The sequence below is a fragment of the Brachyhypopomus gauderio genome, chromosome 5 (assembly GCF_052324685.1).
Source record: "Brachyhypopomus gauderio isolate BG-103 chromosome 5, BGAUD_0.2, whole genome shotgun sequence".
In the NCBI taxonomy this organism is placed as follows: domain Eukaryota; kingdom Metazoa; phylum Chordata; class Actinopteri; order Gymnotiformes; family Hypopomidae; genus Brachyhypopomus; species Brachyhypopomus gauderio.
In genome coordinates this window covers 18,945,323-18,963,603 of record NC_135215.1, presented here as the reverse complement: position 1 = coordinate 18,963,603, position 18,281 = coordinate 18,945,323, and the positions used below count along the sequence as shown (strand labels likewise).

Below are 18,281 nucleotides of genomic sequence, written 5' to 3'. Positions count from 1 at the left end.
ATGTAAGAATTACATTCTTGATATAAAACATTTAATTTTTACATGTGATAATTCATTACTTTTCCAATTAATTTTGAATGGGGGAAACATTTTTGCATTTAAGAATTACATTTTTAATAGTATAAATTCTAACGTAAAAATTGTATTCTTACATTTACAAAAATAATTTTCACATGTAAGATTTAAAATTTTTACTAGTAAGAATGCAATTCTTACATGTAAGAATTCAATTTTTACTAGTGAAAAATCAGAATTGAATTTTTACTAGTAAGAATTTAATTCTCACATGTAAAAATTCAGTTTTTTTATATCAAGAATTATATTCATACTAGTAAAAATGTAATTCAATAAAATTTTTGCTAGTAAAAATTACATTATTACTAGTATATCAAAAATTTTATTTTTACATGTGAGAATTAGTGTTGCCACCTGTCCCGTTTTTCCCGGGACTGTCCCGGTTTTCACGTGCCTGTCCCGGTTTTCCCGGGCTGTCCCGGTTTTTCGTCTTTATAATATTCGGTCCCGGCAAAAAAACCAGGTTAGTTCAAACCATGATTCAGACTGTTTCTGCACACTTTAAATCTGTTTTTTTCTCGCTGTGTCCATTTTAAACCCCTCCGGTAACGTTTTACGTTACGTTTACGTTCGCCACCCCGCGCTCAACAACTTACGTTCGCCGCCCCAGTCAACAGATTACACTCGCTCAGTATGACAGTGTCCTTGTTTTTTGTCAGACCTAGGTGGCAACCCTAGTGAGAATACTTATCTTGATATCAAAAATGTTATTTTTGGAAACTGACCTTAAACAAGACTGAACAAGGATTACAATACTATATTCATTGACTGGTCTCAGCGGTGATGTCGTTTAATAGCGTTTTTCGGGGATTATTACAGATGGTGCTATTTTTCTTTTCTTTATATACTTAATGGTGCAGAGTGGCAACCACCAATCAAGCCTCCATTACTGTCTTGCTGGACGTTTGCCTATGAATTAGTCTGACTCTCCTCATAATCTGTAATAAACCTAAATTGTCCTGAATTTACCAGAGTTTAAGCCCACACTTAAAGTAATGAGTAATCTTGTATGCATGACACCATGAAGAAAGGAGCAAGCTGTACTTTTTTTGAAAACAAGACAATACTTGATGTGGTCTCTTTAAGAAAAGCGCAAACGTTAACTAGCTCCGCCTTTTTATCCACATGCAAATCAAGCTAATTAACATTAAAACATGTAATAATTACATTTTTACTAGTAAGAATTCTATACTTGATATCAAAATATAATTTTCACTAGTACAATTTATATTGTTGATATCAAAAAATATAATTTGTACATGTAATAATTAAATTCTTACTAGTAGAATTTAAATATTTACTAGTATAAATAACATTTTTACTAGTGAAAAATTTATTCTTACTTGAATGAATTTAATTTGTTATCAAAAATTAAATTTGTATTAGTGGAAATTGTATTTTCACATGTATTAATTTAATTCCTGATATCAAGAAAAAAGGAATAAAAGCTAAAACGGCTTTCCATAAAAAATCCAATTTCTACTAGTAATAAAATTTTTACTAGAAAAAGTTTTATTTTTACATGTATGAAATTCACTTCTGATTTTTCACTAGTAAAAATAGAATTCTTACATGTAAGAATTGCATTCTTACTAGTAAAAATTGAATTCTTACATGTCAAAATTATTTTTTTACTCTCATGTTATGGTCCCCGACCCCTCCCTTTTGGGCGTGTGTTTACGTTGTCTGCGTCTACTTGTCTGCGTCTGTGGATCTCCATGGGTGCGGCTACGTCTTGTGATAATCCGTCTCACCTGTGGCTCGTCTCGTCATCACGTGGGGTTTATGTGGTTTGTCTTAATGTGCGTTCGCACAGTGTCCTGTGCTCGTCATTGTTTGAGTCATACATGTTCATTGTAAATGTGTTTTATGTGCACTGTGCGCTGTGTTAATTGTAATAAAACGTAACGTCTGCAAAGTGAAAGAGGATTTCTGTCTCGTCCGTCGCCTTATGCCAGCCGTTACAGAACGACGAGCTGACCAGAGACAATGCCAGGCTACACCACCCGGGCCGGTCAGGCTCGGGAAGCCTCCCACGCTGAGATGGCGGAATGCTTCAGTGAGGCCGCGGAACGAATATGGCGGGAGCGACACCCCTCTCCTTCCCGAGACCTCTCGCCACTGCGGGTAGGCTCCCTCGAGCTCTGCTCTACGGAGAAGACCCCAGAGAGCGAGTTCGAGGGGGAGGACTCTCCGAGCAAGGAGGAAGAAGAAGAAGAAGACCATGCTCCCTCTGTATGTTCCTCCCCCACCGTAGATTACGGTGAGGGTGAAGGGGAAGAAGAGGAAGAGGAATATCCCCCTTCTGTGTGTTCCGCCCCCACCGTGGAGTATGGTGAGGGTGAAGAGGAAGAAGAGGAGGAGGAATATCCCCCTTCTGTGTGTTTCGCCCCCACCGTGGAGTATGGTGAGGGTGAAGAGGAAGAAGAGGAGGAGGACCATCCTCCCTCCATATGCTCTGCCCCCACCGAGTACTACGGTGAGGGCGAGGTGGAAGAAGACCGTCCCCCTTTCGTGTGCTTGGCTTTTACCGAGTACACGGACAGCGAGCTGTTTACAGAGGAAGATGAGGAGGGGATTTCGCTCCACTCGGAGTACTCTGCCGGGACCGTGAAGGGGAGAAGGACTCCGGAAGAGGGTGTATCCCCTGAACGCTCCGAGGGAAGCGTCATGGACTACTCCATGGGTGGCAGCCCGGAGGAGCCCATGAGCTGGAGCCTGGGAAGTGAGGAGGAGATGGAGGTCGAGGACGACGCTCCCACTGTCAGGTCCAGAGAGCGAATGCTAGGCGGAGGGGGATTTCCCCTCTGTGGTCCAGGAGAGAGAGAGGTAGGGTCGGCAGACCTACCCCGCGGCACGCCCCCCAAGAGCTTCCACAGAAGCCGGTAGCGTGCCCACCGAGAGGGCTGCAGGAGCATCCGCCAGCCGTGCCGCACCCAGTGGAGGGTTTGCGGCGAGGGCGGGCAGAGGACCGCCCACCGCAGCGCCTGCAGCTCCCGTAGCTCTCGTGTTCTCCCCACTGGCAGCTCGCCTCCAGGCGCGAAGCCTGGCTCTGTTCACGTGTCTGTCTGTGCCTGTGTTCGTGTTTATTCCTGTGTGTCTGCCAAATCCCCTTCTCCCTCTCGCCTCTGTGTGTGAATGTTCCTGTTTGTGTGTTCGTGAATGTCCCATTGTGTGTGTCCAACGTCTTTTCCCCTGTCTTCTCAGGGAGGGTGTTCTGAGCTGTTCGTGGCAGACTCCACACCGAGGGCGGTCATCTCCCAGACGCAGGACTGAGCGCTTCGAATCCGCCCATCCAGAGGCGGCCTTTGCATAGAGGCGTTCCTAGTCAATTGCCTTGGGCCCCTCCCACTGCAGCCCACTGTAGGGGCCCCCTGACTAGCTAACTTAAGCCTGGTTTATACTTTCGCGAGTGACCTTAGCACGCAACTCCGCCCACCTCGTGCGACCCTGCGCACGGTGGAAGCGTTTAAACGTTCCGTGTGCAGTGTTCTCCGAAACTATATGTGGTAGTATAAAGAAACACCCCTCAACAACAGGGGAAGGAACATTTACCTGACGAATTTTAATGTTGCTTTGTGTTTCAGGTTTGAATGTGCTGGAATTTAGGCTAAAGTACTTGAAAATGCTTGAAATTATAACTACTTCGCTTCACAACAAATGACTATCTGACTGAACAGTTCTCTTGTATTGTAATTCCAGGACGAAACATGAGAGAACGTGAAGACGTTAAGATTGGGCGTTTTGAAAATAAACCACCATTAAATAATGTGATTAAAAGCTAATTCTTTCGAATCATTTCGAGTATATGTATAAATATTTAACTTACTTAAGTTTATCGTGCTGAGAAATATTGAACAGGACTATGAGGTCTATGAGCCCAGCAAACATGACTTTGTTCATTGCGCTGAGGTGCGGCGCGCGCGAAGTTACAAAATTCGAGAGGTGCCCTCACGCACAGATGGAGCCACAGCGATTACGTCATTTTCGCCGCGCGGCCCCTCGCACCGCTTGCGACCCCTCGCACCGCTTGCGACGCGTCAAGCATAAACCACGCTTTATTTCTCGCATATTAATGTTAATGAGCCCCCTAGCTAAATTCGCCTTGAGCCCCCAAATTGCTAAGTCCGCCACTGCGCCCATCGATGTGGGTTCGGGGCACATGGTCCTGTTGGCATCTCGGGACGGGTAGTGCCCTTGGTGGGGGAGTCTGTCACGTTACGGTCCCCGACCTCTCCCTTTTGGGCGTGTGTTTATGTTGTCTGCGTCTACTCGTCTGCGTCTGTGGATCTCTGGGTGTGGCTACGTCTTGTGATAATCCGTCTCACCTGTGGCTCGTCTCGTCATCACGTGGGGTTTATGTGGTTTGTCTATTTAATGGGCGTTCACGCAGTGTCCTGTGCTCGTCGCTGTTTGAGTCATACATGTTCATTGTAAACGTGTTTTATGTGCGCTGTCTGCGCTGTGGTAATTGTAATAAAACGTAACGTCTGCAAAGTGAAAGAGACGTTGCGCCAGACGTTACATGTACATGTAAGAATACAATTTTTACATGTAAGAATTTAATTTATACTAGTAAAAATTTTAAAAATGTAAAAATGTTTCCCCCATTCAAAATGAATTGGAAAAGTCATGAAATATCACATCATATATTTTACTAGTAAGAATTAAATTTTTACATGTAAGAATTCCTTTCCTGATATCAAAAATTTCATTTTTACATGTAAGAATTCAATTCTTGATATCAAGAAAAATAGGAATAAAAGTTAAAACGGCTTGCCATACCAGTGGCGATGTGCTTTACACCACTGCATCCGACACTTTGTATTGCACTTGGTGATGTATGGCTTGGATGCAGCTGCTCGACCATGGAAACCCATTCCATGAAGCTAACTGCACACTGTTCTTGAGATAATCTGAAGGCCACATAAAGTTAGGATGTCTGTAGTGATTGACTGCAGAAAGTTGGCAACCTCTTCACACTATGCGTTTCAGCATCCGTTGAACCTGCTTCGTCAGTTTATGTGGCCTCCATCAATTAACATGGCCTACCACTTCATGGTTGAGTTGCTGTCGTTCTCAAACACTTCCCTTTTCCTATAATACAGCTGACAGTTGACTGTGGAATATTTAGGAGCAAGGAAAGCTCACAACTGGATTTGTTGCACAGGTGGCATCCTATCACAGTTCCACACTGGAATTCACATAGCTCCTGAGAGCGACCCATTCTTTCACAAATGTTTGTAAAAACATGCCCAGGTGCTTCATTTTATACACCTGTGGAAGTAATTGGAACACCTGATTCCAATATTTTGGATAGGTGAGTGAATACTTTTGGCAATATAGTGTATGTATTCATTTCCAGTCTATTTTGGGTTTTTTAAAATAATTTTCATGTACACAATAGGGAATATTTCTGACATCATGGAAATCATGAGATCACACTGCACTTTCACTAGCAGATCACATATGAATTACTGGGTCATGATCAGTGGCGGACTTAGCAATTTGGGGGCTCAAGGTGAATTTAGCTAGGGGGCCCATCAACATTAATAGGCGAGAAATAAGTCAGCTAGTCAGGGGGCCCCTACAGTGGGCTGCAGTGGAACGGGACCAAGGCAGTTGCCTAGCAACGCCTCTATGCAAAGACCGCCTCTGGTCACTATCAAAGTCACCTGTGGTCAGAAGTGTGCTGGTGCTTGAATTCTCCAGTAGGTGGCAGCAAAACACCATGTAGTTTGCCTGTGGAACCTGTTGGTCATCTGACCCTACACAAGCTCTAGGACACACACACACACATACACTCTCCCTCTCTTACACACACCAATCAACCTAACACACACACACACACACACACACTCTCCCTCTCTTACACACACCAATCAACCTAACACACACACACTCTCTCTCTCTTGCTCTCTTTCTCTCTCTCTCTCTCTTACACACACCAATCAACCTAACATGCAATGGACATCAAACCCAGGAATCAGATATTAGCATGATTGTATATTAGGCATGAGAGAGTTCTACTGGCACATAATAATAATTATCATAACAACAACAATATTAATTATAATAAATATCCATTGAAATTTCACATTTGAAGCATTTAAATTTTTTTATTGAAAGCATTTTGAAAAAAAAAAAACTTTAAAAACAAAAGTTCTACTGAGTTTCATTGACAGAAAGAGACTCTTTTCTGTGCTCACAAAGAAGCTGAAACATGAGAAAACAAAGCAAACAAAAGTACACAAGCCCATGTTCTCATTTGTGTCTGTTGCTAGCCAGATTTCTCCTTTATTTTTACATTCACACATTTCTCTTGCAATGCCAGTTCACTGGTGGTCTGTGTGTGTGTGTGTGTGTGTGTGTGTGTGTGTGTGTGTGTGTGTGTGTGTGTGTATAATAAGGTGGTAGCTGTTGCAGTCTGGAATGTCATCATTTCTTTCCACACAGGTGCAGGTGGGTGCAGGAGACCTGCGTGTCAGAAAACAGCAACAAGAACCAGGGACTTGACCTTTAACCTCTTGAGTCACACTGTGGGGTTGTATAAGAGACAGCTGGGAATGCTTCAAAGTGTTCAACGCACTGAAAGAGTATTCAGATAAATGTTATCCGCTCTGTCTCCACTACTGTGATATCTGTGCCGTCATATGCTTTCAAAATTAACTATTTGAAAATGAAACTGTGTGTGTGTGTGTGGGGTGTGTGTGTTTGTGTGTGTGTGTGTGTGTGTGTGTGTGTGTGTGTGTGTGTGTGTGTGTGTCTGTGTCTGGAAGGATGATCAAGCAATATGATTTGTCTGTTTGTTTGTTATTCCTCATGTCTCCTTCCACTGGCAATTTTAGATCAACCAAAAGTATGTAGGCAAAGTCAAATACAAGGTACCAATCCAAAACCCATTAGTAGCGAGTCTGTTGGAATAGGAATAGGAAGGTGGCACGTTGACCCAGGTGAGAGACAGGGTGTTAACAAGGACACAGTCATTCTTAAAGGTTAAGGCAATCTTTTCTAGACAAAACATTTACTGTATGTCTACCACCATTGCTCAGACTGGGACTAGAACAGAACAATGTCAAAATGAATTGTAAGGGAATTAGATGTAAAGTTATAGACATGCAATAGACAAAATGGGTACTTGGTACTGGACAAGACAGAGACAGTGTACTGGACAAGATAGAGACAAGGTACTGGACAAGACAGGGACACGCTTCTAAATAAAATGCGTGTTGGGCACAGCTGGACCAAGAGAGCTCTGGATCGAGAGCTCTGCCTATAGCTGGCTTGTATGGGAGAGCAGCTAGACAGAAAGCATTACTGAAGAAAACCCACGTGAAAGCATGACTGGAGTTTGGCAAAAAGCATCAGAGCTCACTATCAATTCCTCATCCAACCCAATCACAGCAGTGAAGGATGTGTGGGGCAGCTTCATGGTGGGGAGCTCAGCAGGGGCCAAACACCTGTGGAACTGAACAAGGAGAGATGGAGAGATGGATTCACCGCAACCCACTTCAGACAGCTGGAACATAAGGCCCTATAAACCTGCCCCGTTCAGCAGGACAACAATCCCAAGCACAAGACCATCATGGGATCAGCACAGGACCAATGCGAGACCAACGTGGGACCAACTGGAGACTGGCTGAAGAACAGCCAGGTGAAGGATCTACGATTGCCCAGTCCAGATCTGGAGGGTCGTGGGTTTGATTCCCAGGTGCCAGGCCATGACTGAAGTGTCCTTGAACAAGACACCTAAGCCCAACTGCTTCCTGGGTGCTGGGCTAAGGCTGCTGTCCACTCTGGGCACGTGTAAATACTAGTGTGTGTGTGTGTGTGTGCACCACAGCCCTCTACTGATCACTAGTGTGTGTGTGTGTGTGTGTGTGTGAGATCTCACTGCACAGATGGCTAAATGCTGAGGACAAATTCTGATTGGTGTGAAAATCACACTTGGCAATATGGCAACTTTATGATAATATGGCAAAATGGCAACATTTATACTTTACTCTGGATAAGTATGACTGCTGAATTTTGTAAATTTTAAATGGCTCAGCTAAGTACTGTTGTGAAAGGATTGAATGCAAGCTGCATTTGTTTTGAACTCCTAACTTTAAGAACACATTCTTCACTTAAAGAATATGTGTATGATTTGTCCAAACACAGAAACACACACACAGAGACTGACACCGAACCAGTGGGTGCAATAACACCCGATCACAGGTGGGTCCACACAGAGAAATACCACACATTTTGTGATGGCAGTCACATGGCAAAAAAGTCATACTGTTGCTAGGCAACCACATACAGCTTGTCTCATATTGTATATCACTGTATAGCAGCACACAAGTTTTCACCAAGAAACATCAAGAGCCAGGTGAGCAGCGACAGGTGAGCAGCGACAGGTGAGCAGTGACAGGTGAGCAGCTACAGGTGAGCAGCTACAGGTGAGCAGCGACAGGTGAGCAGCTACAGGTGAGCAGCTACAAGTGAGCAGCTACAGGTGAGCAGTGACAGGTGAGCAGCGACAGGTGAGCAGCTACAGGTGAGCAGCGACAGGTGAGCAGCTACAGCAGGTGAGCAGCTACAGGTGAGCAGTGACAGGTGAGCAGGCACAGGTGAGCAGTGACAGATCTGTGTTTTCTTTTCCAGGAGAACCAGATACCCTGCTCACTGTTCAGTGCTGTGTAATTTCTATAATGTCATTCAGGAGGTGCTATTTTTTCATGCCACTATTCAGCGGCGGGCGCGTTTATACTGGACGCGTCACATTCTTTGTGGTGTGCTCCGAAATGATATGTGGTAGTATAAAGAAACACCCCTCAAAACAGGACAAGGAACATTTACCTGACAAATTTTGATGTTGCATTATGTTCCAGGTTTGAAAAGTGCTGGAATGTAGGCTGATGTGAAATTGTAACTGCATTTCATTTCACAACAAATAGCTATCTGACTGAACAGTTCTCTTGTATTACTACGTTTACAAATAATACCACGCAGCAACACAAACGTAATGTCAGGAGATTGCTACTGTTAAAAATGCACTTCCAATAAAGTGAGTATTGGCAAAACCGATTGTCATTTTGTCGTTGGCAGCTGCTGAATGTACTAAGTAACGGGTAATCTACCATATTTACTTTAAAAATCAAGTAATCAGTAAAGTAACTAAGCTACTTTTAAAAAGAGTGATCCGAAATCGGATTACTTTTTGAAGGTAACTAAGCCATCACTGGTTATACTCCATATGAGGGTTATAGTCCATATGTTATACTGTACTTCATATGGGTTACATGCATGGGTGTGTGTGTGTGTGTGTGCGCATGTGTGATTGAGTATGCATGTCTGTGTGTGTGTCTGTGTGAGCAGGATGAGCTCTATAATAGGCTGTGTATTAAGCAGGCCCAGCCAGCGTGCTGCAAGCACCTGTTCATGTCCGTAGGAGCGAGAGTGGAACGGCAGTGAGGAGAGACAAGGACACAAGGTTGTCAGGAACCTTTACATTGTATACATCTGATGTGTCCTGTGTTGTACGTGTTCTGATATGCCATGCATCTGTGGTCTGATGTGTCATGTGTTATATGTATGATGCGTAGCGTCTCTGTGGTCTGATGTGTCATGTGTTATATGTGTTCTGATGTGCCATGCCTGTGTGACAGATGTTTGTGTTATAATAAATAATAATAATAATTTACAGCATTTGGCAGACACCCTTATCCAGAGCGACTTACATTTTAATCTAATTTTTATACAAGTGAGCAATTGAGGGTTAAGGGCCTTGCTCAGGGGCACCTCAGTCATGGCCTCAGGTTTGGGGATTGAACCCACGACCCTCCGATCACAAGACCAGTTCCCTAACCACTAGGCCATGACTGCCCTGCGTAGTCTGCGTGGTCTCATATGTCATGTTGGGTCTCATGTGTGGGTGGTCTCAACTGTTGCAACTATGTGGTCTGAAGTGTCTGATGTGTCGTGTGTAGTCTGATATTCCATGTCTTTGTGGTCCGATGTGTCTGATGTGTTGTGTTTGGCCTGATGTAGCTGATGCATCTGATGTGTCATGTGTGATCTGATGTGTCTGTGTGGTCTGATGTATTAAACAAATTTTAAGAGGACAAAAAACAGTTTTAAGAAAAGAAACATATTCCAGTAGCCAGCAGAGCAGACAGAGCCAAGCATATAGCTCCGCCCCAGCATGATCCAGCATTCAGTAACAAAATGAAATGTCAGTCAAATTTACAGCTCCACCCCCAACAGGATACACACATATTAATAAAATGATCATTCAAACTAATGAGCTCCACCCACAGCATGATTTAGCCTTCAGACAAATAAACAAAAACATAAATCAAAATAAACAAGAACAGAGGAAAAATAGTGAGGATGGGTGTGTGAACAGAGGGAAAAGAGTGAGGATGGGTGTGCAAACAGAACACACTAAACATCATTTTATACTGCTGTACAGCCTATAGTGTATCAAAACTAACATGCTTTACAGGAACAAACTACAGTACCCACATTGCAAGAGAAGAAAAGCTAATCATACAATCTGTAGTGAAATCATACATCAGCATCTCTGAATATGAACATACACACACGCACACACACATACACACGTCTGCACTAACAAAACTAGCTGCTAATGAGATAGCGGATAAACCCCTAACAGCCTTAAGTGGAAACAAATTGGACTGCCATGCCCCATTAAGCCTGCAGCTCTGGTGTGCGGTTGCACTCCTGGGCTGCCACGCAGGGCCATGTACAGACGCTCTCCATGCAGCTGTTTGATGTTCTGGTGCATCAGACGACTGTGCTGAGGACCAATGGGGAGGGACTGCTGAGATCTCCAGAAAAAACTCCACCGAGGAGGACGCGGCATGACGGTAATGAAGAGAAAGCAACTGAAACAACTGCAGTGCCAATAGATATTTCTCGGAGTGTGACAGAAATGACCAAACCAGTAATGAGAGCAAAGAGTAGTAACGAGAGTAACTGTGTGGTCTGATGGACAGAAATGACTCTAGTGGTAATGAGAGCTGTATCAGAAATGAGAGCTATGTCTGTAATGAGAGCTGTGTCAGTAGTGAGAGCTATTTCAGTAATGAGGGCTATGTTGGCTACGACAGCTGTGTCAGTAATGAGAGCTGTGTCAGAGCTTATAATGAGAGCTTATACAGATGAGAGCTGTATAAGTAATTAGCTGTATGAGTAATGAGAGCTGTGTCAGAAATTAGAGCTGTATCAGTAATGAGAGCTGTGTCAGTAATGAGAGCTGTATCAGTAATGAGAGCTGTGTCAGAAAGCTCATACAGATGAGAGCTGTGTCAGTAATGAGAGCTGTGTCAGTAATGAGTCTGATGCTATCAGACTGATGTTAATGCATATGCTATTAACTGTGTTATTCAAGGTATTCAAAGAATGTTACAGCAAGGTAACATTAAAATAAGTTTCTGAGACAGTACTGCTGTGGTTCTGAGAATGTACTGATGTGGTTCTGAGACTGTACTGATAAGACTCTGACACTGTACTTCTGTGGTTCTGAGACAGTACTTCTGTGGTCCTGAGACTGTACTGATGTGGTTCTGAGGACCATGTAAGGACCTTCAAAACTAAATATGGAGTCATGTGAATGAAACGCTGCCACACTGTTCAAACCTCTGCTAGAATAAAAAGATACAGAACCACCAGAACTGACATCTGGGTTCAATTACAGGAAATATAGAAGAAACATAACACCAGAGGACTATAATTCAGTCATGCACTAGGATGGTCCTTTCATAAATGAATGCTTGAACTGGTTTTATCATATACGACACGGTCATGTGACCCTGATCCTGTCATGTGACCCTGATGTCTGCCTATCTGTCTTCTGCTTTTTGCTAATGTCATTGTTTTTAATGCTTGTTCATTATTGTTTTGCCACCATGGAGAAATCACAAAGCACATGGGAGACTGGAGTGAAGAAGAAATAAAAAGAGAAATAGGAAGATAGTGTTGGGGGGGGGGTAAAATAAACTATGAGTAGAGGGCAAAGTTCAAAATTAGAAACAGCAAGAACTAATGCTACAGCAACAACACCATCATCTACATCAAGAGCAACAAGAACAGCATCAGCCAAACTGAAGAGGATTAGAACAGGAAGGCTCAGCAGCAGAAGAGATCTCCGTTCTAGAAAAGCCTCCTATTCAGAAAAGCTTTGTGTTCTAAAAATGTTTTCAGTTCTAGAAAAGCCTCTGCTTCAGAAAAAAAGTTTCTGTTCTTGAAGTTTTGTGTTCTAGAAGACCTTCTGTTTTCAGAAAGGCTTTCTGTTCTAGAAAGCCTGCTCCAGAGTGTAGCTTCATCTTTGGTATAAAATATCCATCCCCTGGCTGCATTCAATCAAGTGCAGAAATTGTGAACAATTTCTTCTATTGCTTTGCAGTGTTTGTTTTAAGACAGAAGCTCCTACATCACCTACATTTGCCATTACAACAGTTTTCATCATTGTGGTCATGTTTTTATATCTTTCTTCTTTCTATTGTGCCACAGTGTAAAAAGCAAAACAATCTACTGAATCGTACTGACGAAGCAAAGCATGGCAAATTTGACAATTACAGTCATGATGATAAACATTTGCAGCAACCTGCATGAACTTAGATGATGAGAACTTCTGAAGTCAGGAAGCGCGTTCTGTAGTGGAAGCGTTCTTCCTCCTGATCTGATCTGTAGTGGAAACCTTCTTCCTCCTGAAGCGTCAGTCAGTAGCATGAGAACGACCAACATGTCCTTCCAATGAAGTCCAGGAAATTGAGGATAAATCTGTACAGCATATTTGATTGTTCTTTTTTAATCTCTGCAGCTGAATTTTTTCAGCACTAGTGTCAATGAGTTTAATCACTCTTTGTTGAAAACAATACACCAGGTAGAACCTTGTATTAAAAAAACTGCAAAAACAAAAAGTGCCCAACGTCCTCAAAATTAAGGCAACAAAGACTGAAGAAAAACATTTATCATAAATCTCTATAAAACCAAAATTTAAACTTAAAAAGAATGAAACATGAGTGTAGCTTAATATCTGAGGAAGACTATCTGTGTTTCTCAAACTTCTTACTCCTTTAAAAATAAGCATCATCTACTATCTTTTTTAGGAATTTTTAAAACATTTTTAATACTTTTTTGAAACTGTATTTTTTGTTTTCTTTTTAAACTTCAGCTCAACAATGAGGTCACATGATGAAACACAAACACCTTGGTCGGGTCCATAGCCCAGTCAGTCATCTTTTGTCAGATCCAGGCTGAAAAAAAATGAGTTCATGACCTGCAAGCCGTTTCTCACATCCTTAACACTAATGTCCTGCCCCAGAAGGCATCTGTGCCACTGGTACAGTCACCTGGTCCACATGCTATCTGGAAAGAAGGAAAACAGCACCACCCACAGGACAAACGAGGACAGACAAGGACAAACGAAGAGCAGTCAGTATCATATCACATCAAACTACAAGTTCAACACTAAAAATGAGACAAAAAACAAGGTACATTTAATTATGCCTAAAAATATTGACTTTACACTGTGTTTAGGTGTTGTTTAGAAAAATGACATAGAAAGGCAGACGTTTAAGATATCTTGCTATGTACAGTTGATATCTATTGTTAGGGCTGGGTATCGATTCAAATTCCAAGAATCGATCTGATTCCGATTCTGAAGATTAAGAATCGATTTATTTCGATTTAATCCGATTTAATCGATTCGATCCAATTCGGGGGTTTAGTGTTATTAAAAATGTATTTGAGCTGTTTCCTGACTATGTACAGAAGCAACATGTTAAAACTAGTATTATATCGATATTAATCAGCAAATAGTTACTAGTAGTTGGTAGTTACTGATGGCTGGAAGACTGGTGAAAAGGGTTATCATAAATCTACCTTCAAGAAAGGTAATAAACAGGACAATAAACAGAGGACATCTTTGAGGTGTCTATGTCTGCAACAGTGGACTCCTATGGGACACTAACCAGTGCATTATTATTATGATTGAAATAATTAAGAATTCACCCAAAAGCTGTTGCTACCAAATGCATTTTTATTTTAAAAGTGCTCACACTTAATAAACTGAAAGTATAAAATGTAATCGTGTATTTTTCTTTAAAGTGCGAATATAAGAACAGAACTGTCATGTTACGGTCCCCGACCCCTCCCTTTTGGGCGTGTGTTAACGTTGTCTGCGACTACTCGTCTGCGTCTGTAGATCTCCGTGGGTGCGGGTGCGTCTTGTGATAGTCCGTCTCACCTGTGGCTCGTCTCGTCACGTGGGGTTTGTGTGTTCGCGCAGCGTCCTGTGCTCGCCGTTGTTTGAGTCACACATGTTCTATGTAAACGTGTTTTATGTGCGCTGTCTGCGCTTCGGTAAATGTAATAAACGTAACGATTTGGAAAGTGCAAAGGATTCTGTCTCGTCCATCGCCTTGCGCCCAACGTTACATGAACATTTTTAACTTTTTTAAACTGTAAAAACACTGGGTAAACTATCAGTGACATGGACTAACTGTAAATAGTCACTGACACTGGATAAACTGTCCTTCTGCTTTTAGATTTCCGATTTAACTATTGTCGTTACTGGCACTGTCCGACGCCATGTTGTTTTACAGTTAGTTAGACCAAGCACGCCTGCCTGAATTCAGTGACGAGGCGGGGGTAAAAGTTCACTAAAAAATCGATCTTTGGACGTACGAATCGATTATCAGATCATCATATGCGAATCGATTCTGAATCGGAAAATCGATTTTTTCAACACAGGCCTATCTATTGTATTGGCACTGATTACAGTCTCACAGAGTGTACTACATACTTGGACTGGTAGGAGTATGGTGTTAGTGTAGAGTATGAGTGTACTACATACTTAAACTGGTAGGAGTATGGTGTTAGTGTAGATTATGAGTGTACTACATACTTAGACTAGTAGGAGTATGGTGTTATTGTAGAGTATGAGTGTACCACATACTTGGAGTTGTAGGAGTATGGTGGAATGTGGTCACTTGTCTCTACTGCAATCTGTTGCTGTGGTGTGTTGATGTCCTGTGATGACACAACTGTCTGTGGCGAGGCCTCAGTCACCAGACCCTGAACACAGTAGGGAAAATGTTTAGTCACCAGACCCTGAACAAAGTAGGCAAAATATTTAGTCACCAGACCCTGAACACAGCACTGTAAAAAAAAAAATCCTAATTTTATGGAAAATAACTGTAAATATTTCAGTGTAGTTTAACATTTTTTTTCCAATTATATACAAAACTTTGTAAAATTACAGACATTATTTGTAATTTGACAAAATAAAATTTATTTTAAGTATTATGATAATAATTACAAGTTACACACTTTTCTTTTTTTTTTTTTACAGAAAAAATACAGTATTATTTATACGGTATTTTTCTGCTTTCTTAAATTACATACAGATTCATGTACAATTACTGCAATTATCTGCAATTAAACATTTGGTTGATTATATAAAGGTTTATGTCTGTAAGAACAAAAAAGTTTTTTTCTCTGTTATTTTAATCAAAATCTTATTAACTAACGTTAATTATCTAATGTCTTTTGGCGATGTGTTTAGTTGTTTGGCACTACTGGTTTAAACAGATTTTCAATGTCAGAAATGAATGGGGTTTTCATAGTATTAGCTTACATGTATCAAGACTCGTATTTTGATTGTTAGGCGTCCTCGTAATTCAGAGGATCCATTGATGTTCAGGAGAAAAATGTACACAGAACAAAATATATAGGTTCGGACATATTAATTTGCTACAGAACGTGATGGTAATTGATTTGACGAAAAAAAAAACATTTCTGCAAATGAAAATCATGATTATGCTCATTTTTATGATGACTACAGAATGAAGAGTGACTTCCCAATGTTAATTCAGACATTAGATTTTTACATTGGCATATCTAAAGTATGTAACTAGTAATGGCTGTAGGAGATTTCTGTTGATTGTTCCATCTCTATTGATGTCAGTTCTCATTGTTCTTGTGCAGTCAATGGCAACAGAAAATGACAGTTTGTTTGGGTGCTGGACTTTTAAAAGAAACATTTCTAAACACTGGGTCTATACTTGAACATAACCAAGGAAATAACTAGTAACACACTGAGAGACAGATGAACTCCGATACTGGTAGACGTACATTGTAATAGAACAGGCTTTTAAACTTAAAAATGTGTGTGCCTATAGTTACATACTGGAATGAAAACACAACTTGAACAACCAATTAAATATAAACATTATCGTTATCTCTAGGCTAGGGGCATAAACGTGATGTGAGCTCAACATGTTGTTTTTAACCATAATTGGTTAATCTGACTGTCATTCAGGAAACTGACCAATGACAACTGTTCGCGCCTCTCAGGTCATGTTTGAAAATTTCAGTGAGTGTGCTGACGATGGACATTACGGTCGGTCAGCCTACGAGCTATGGTGGCTAGCTAGCTACCTGGATTATTTTACATCTGCCTGCCAAATTATTATTTTGAGCGGATTATCGTTGGATGATTCTACAATATAAGATGGAAACGGGGCACAGAGGAAGAAAATTTAAGTGAAGCATAATCTAGCGACATAGCTAGTTACTCAAATTCGGTCTCATTTTTAATTGGTTTCAAGGTGAGGTGGACCTTGAAATAGTTGAGCATTTTTCTGAGGTAACGTTAAGTCTAATTTGCTAGGAACGTCGCCGACTATTCTATCGCTAATGATTAATAGTCACATTAAATGATGTACAAATCAATGTGTTTAACAGTTCAGCTTTCTCCATATACCACTGATGTCGCATTTTGTAGTTGACGTAATTTCTACATTTTTAGCACTCTGGATCTGGATTTTGGCAGACATTAATGGGGGTTTTTTTTTAAATCCACCTCCATCACGTTCTGCGGTGGCTGAATATTGTACCATCCGCCAATGAGCAGCGGCGAGGGGTGGAGTCTACAGGCCTCCCAGCAGGCCCCCGCGGTGAGTTCCCCCTGTTTCCCTGGATGTGTGTTGTATGTGTGTTAGTGTTCCCCCTCCCTTTCCCCCTTCGAATCATTGTATTTGCATTACATTTACATTTATGGCATTTGGCAGACGCCCTTATCCAGAGCGACTTACATTTTAATCTAATTTTTATACAAGTGAGCAATTGAGGGTTAAGGGCCTTGCTCAGGGGCACCTCAGTCATGGCCTCAGGTCTGGGGATCGAACCTGCGACCCTCCGGTCACAAGACCAGTTCCTTAACCGCTGTGACAGTCTCACCGACAGTCCAACTCTGTGACAGTCCAACTCTGTGACAGTCCCACTCTATGACAATCTCAGTGACAGTCCCACTCTATGACAGTCTCACTGACAGTCCCACTCTATGACAGCCTCACTCTGAGACAGTCTCACTGACGGTCCAACTCTGTGACAGTTTCACTCTATGACAATCTCAGTGACAGTCTCACTGACAGTCCCACTCTATGACGGTCTCACTCTATGACAGTCTCACTGACAGTCCCACTCTATGACAGTTCAGTGACAGGCTCACTGACAGTCCCACTCTATGACTGTCTCACTCTATGATAGTCTCACTCTATGCCAGTCTCATTCTATGACAGTCTCACTGACAGTCCCACTCTGTGACAGTCCCACTCTATGACAGTCTCAGTGACAGTCTAACAGACAGTCCCACTCTGTGACAGTCTTAATCTGTGACAGTCTTACTCTATGACAGTCCCAATCTGTGACAGTCTCACACTGTGACAGTCTCACTCCATTTTGTCAGTCTGTATCTGGAAGTCCCACAGGATCTTAGGTCATTTTCCACCACCTTCGGGGGAGTGTCCCACTTTGACTACCAGCCCATACTTGGCACATACATGTCTGATGACTGGTGGAGTGTTGGTGTTGATAGCCTGGATCTTCTTCTTACCATTCAGCTGAGTTCTCTGGGTTTGTCTCACTCTCTGTAGGTATTTGTCTCACTCTCTTTATGTGTTTGGCTGTAGCTGCTTTCCTTGTGGCTTGTTTATGATTCCCATTTGCCTTGGGATTCCAAGGTACTTGTAGCTGCCCTGAACATCTGTTATGCTACCTTCTGGTATTGTAACTACCTTTTCTCTCCTTAAAACCTTTAAATATGCATACACTATACTGCCAAATGTATTTGCTCACCTTCCTTGACTCATATATGAGCTTAAGTGACATCCCATTCCTAATTCATATGGTTC

The 18,281-nt window shown here is 41.9% G+C and overlaps 1 protein-coding gene across 7 annotated transcripts in view; it reads right to left on the bottom strand.

The window, feature by feature from the left end:
* Positions 1-6,744: 6,744 nt before the first annotated feature.
* LOC143514701 (RNA-binding motif, single-stranded-interacting protein 3-like) overlaps positions 6,745-18,281 on the bottom strand; it is a 131,251-nt gene continuing 119,714 nt past the window's right edge. For 6 of the 7 annotated variants that reach the window (XM_077006221.1, XM_077006224.1, XM_077006220.1 and 3 more), the window contains 2 exons: positions 15,044-15,162; positions 6,745-13,452 (listed from right to left, as the gene is read on the bottom strand). In XM_077006221.1, the coding sequence (XP_076862336.1) occupies positions 13,449-13,452; positions 15,044-15,162 (123 nt within the window). In that variant the 3' untranslated portion in view covers positions 6,745-13,448. Of the gene's footprint in view, positions 13,453-15,043; positions 15,163-15,717; positions 15,760-18,281 lie in introns of those variants that run through there. The other variant, XM_077006226.1, reaches the window with a different exon arrangement.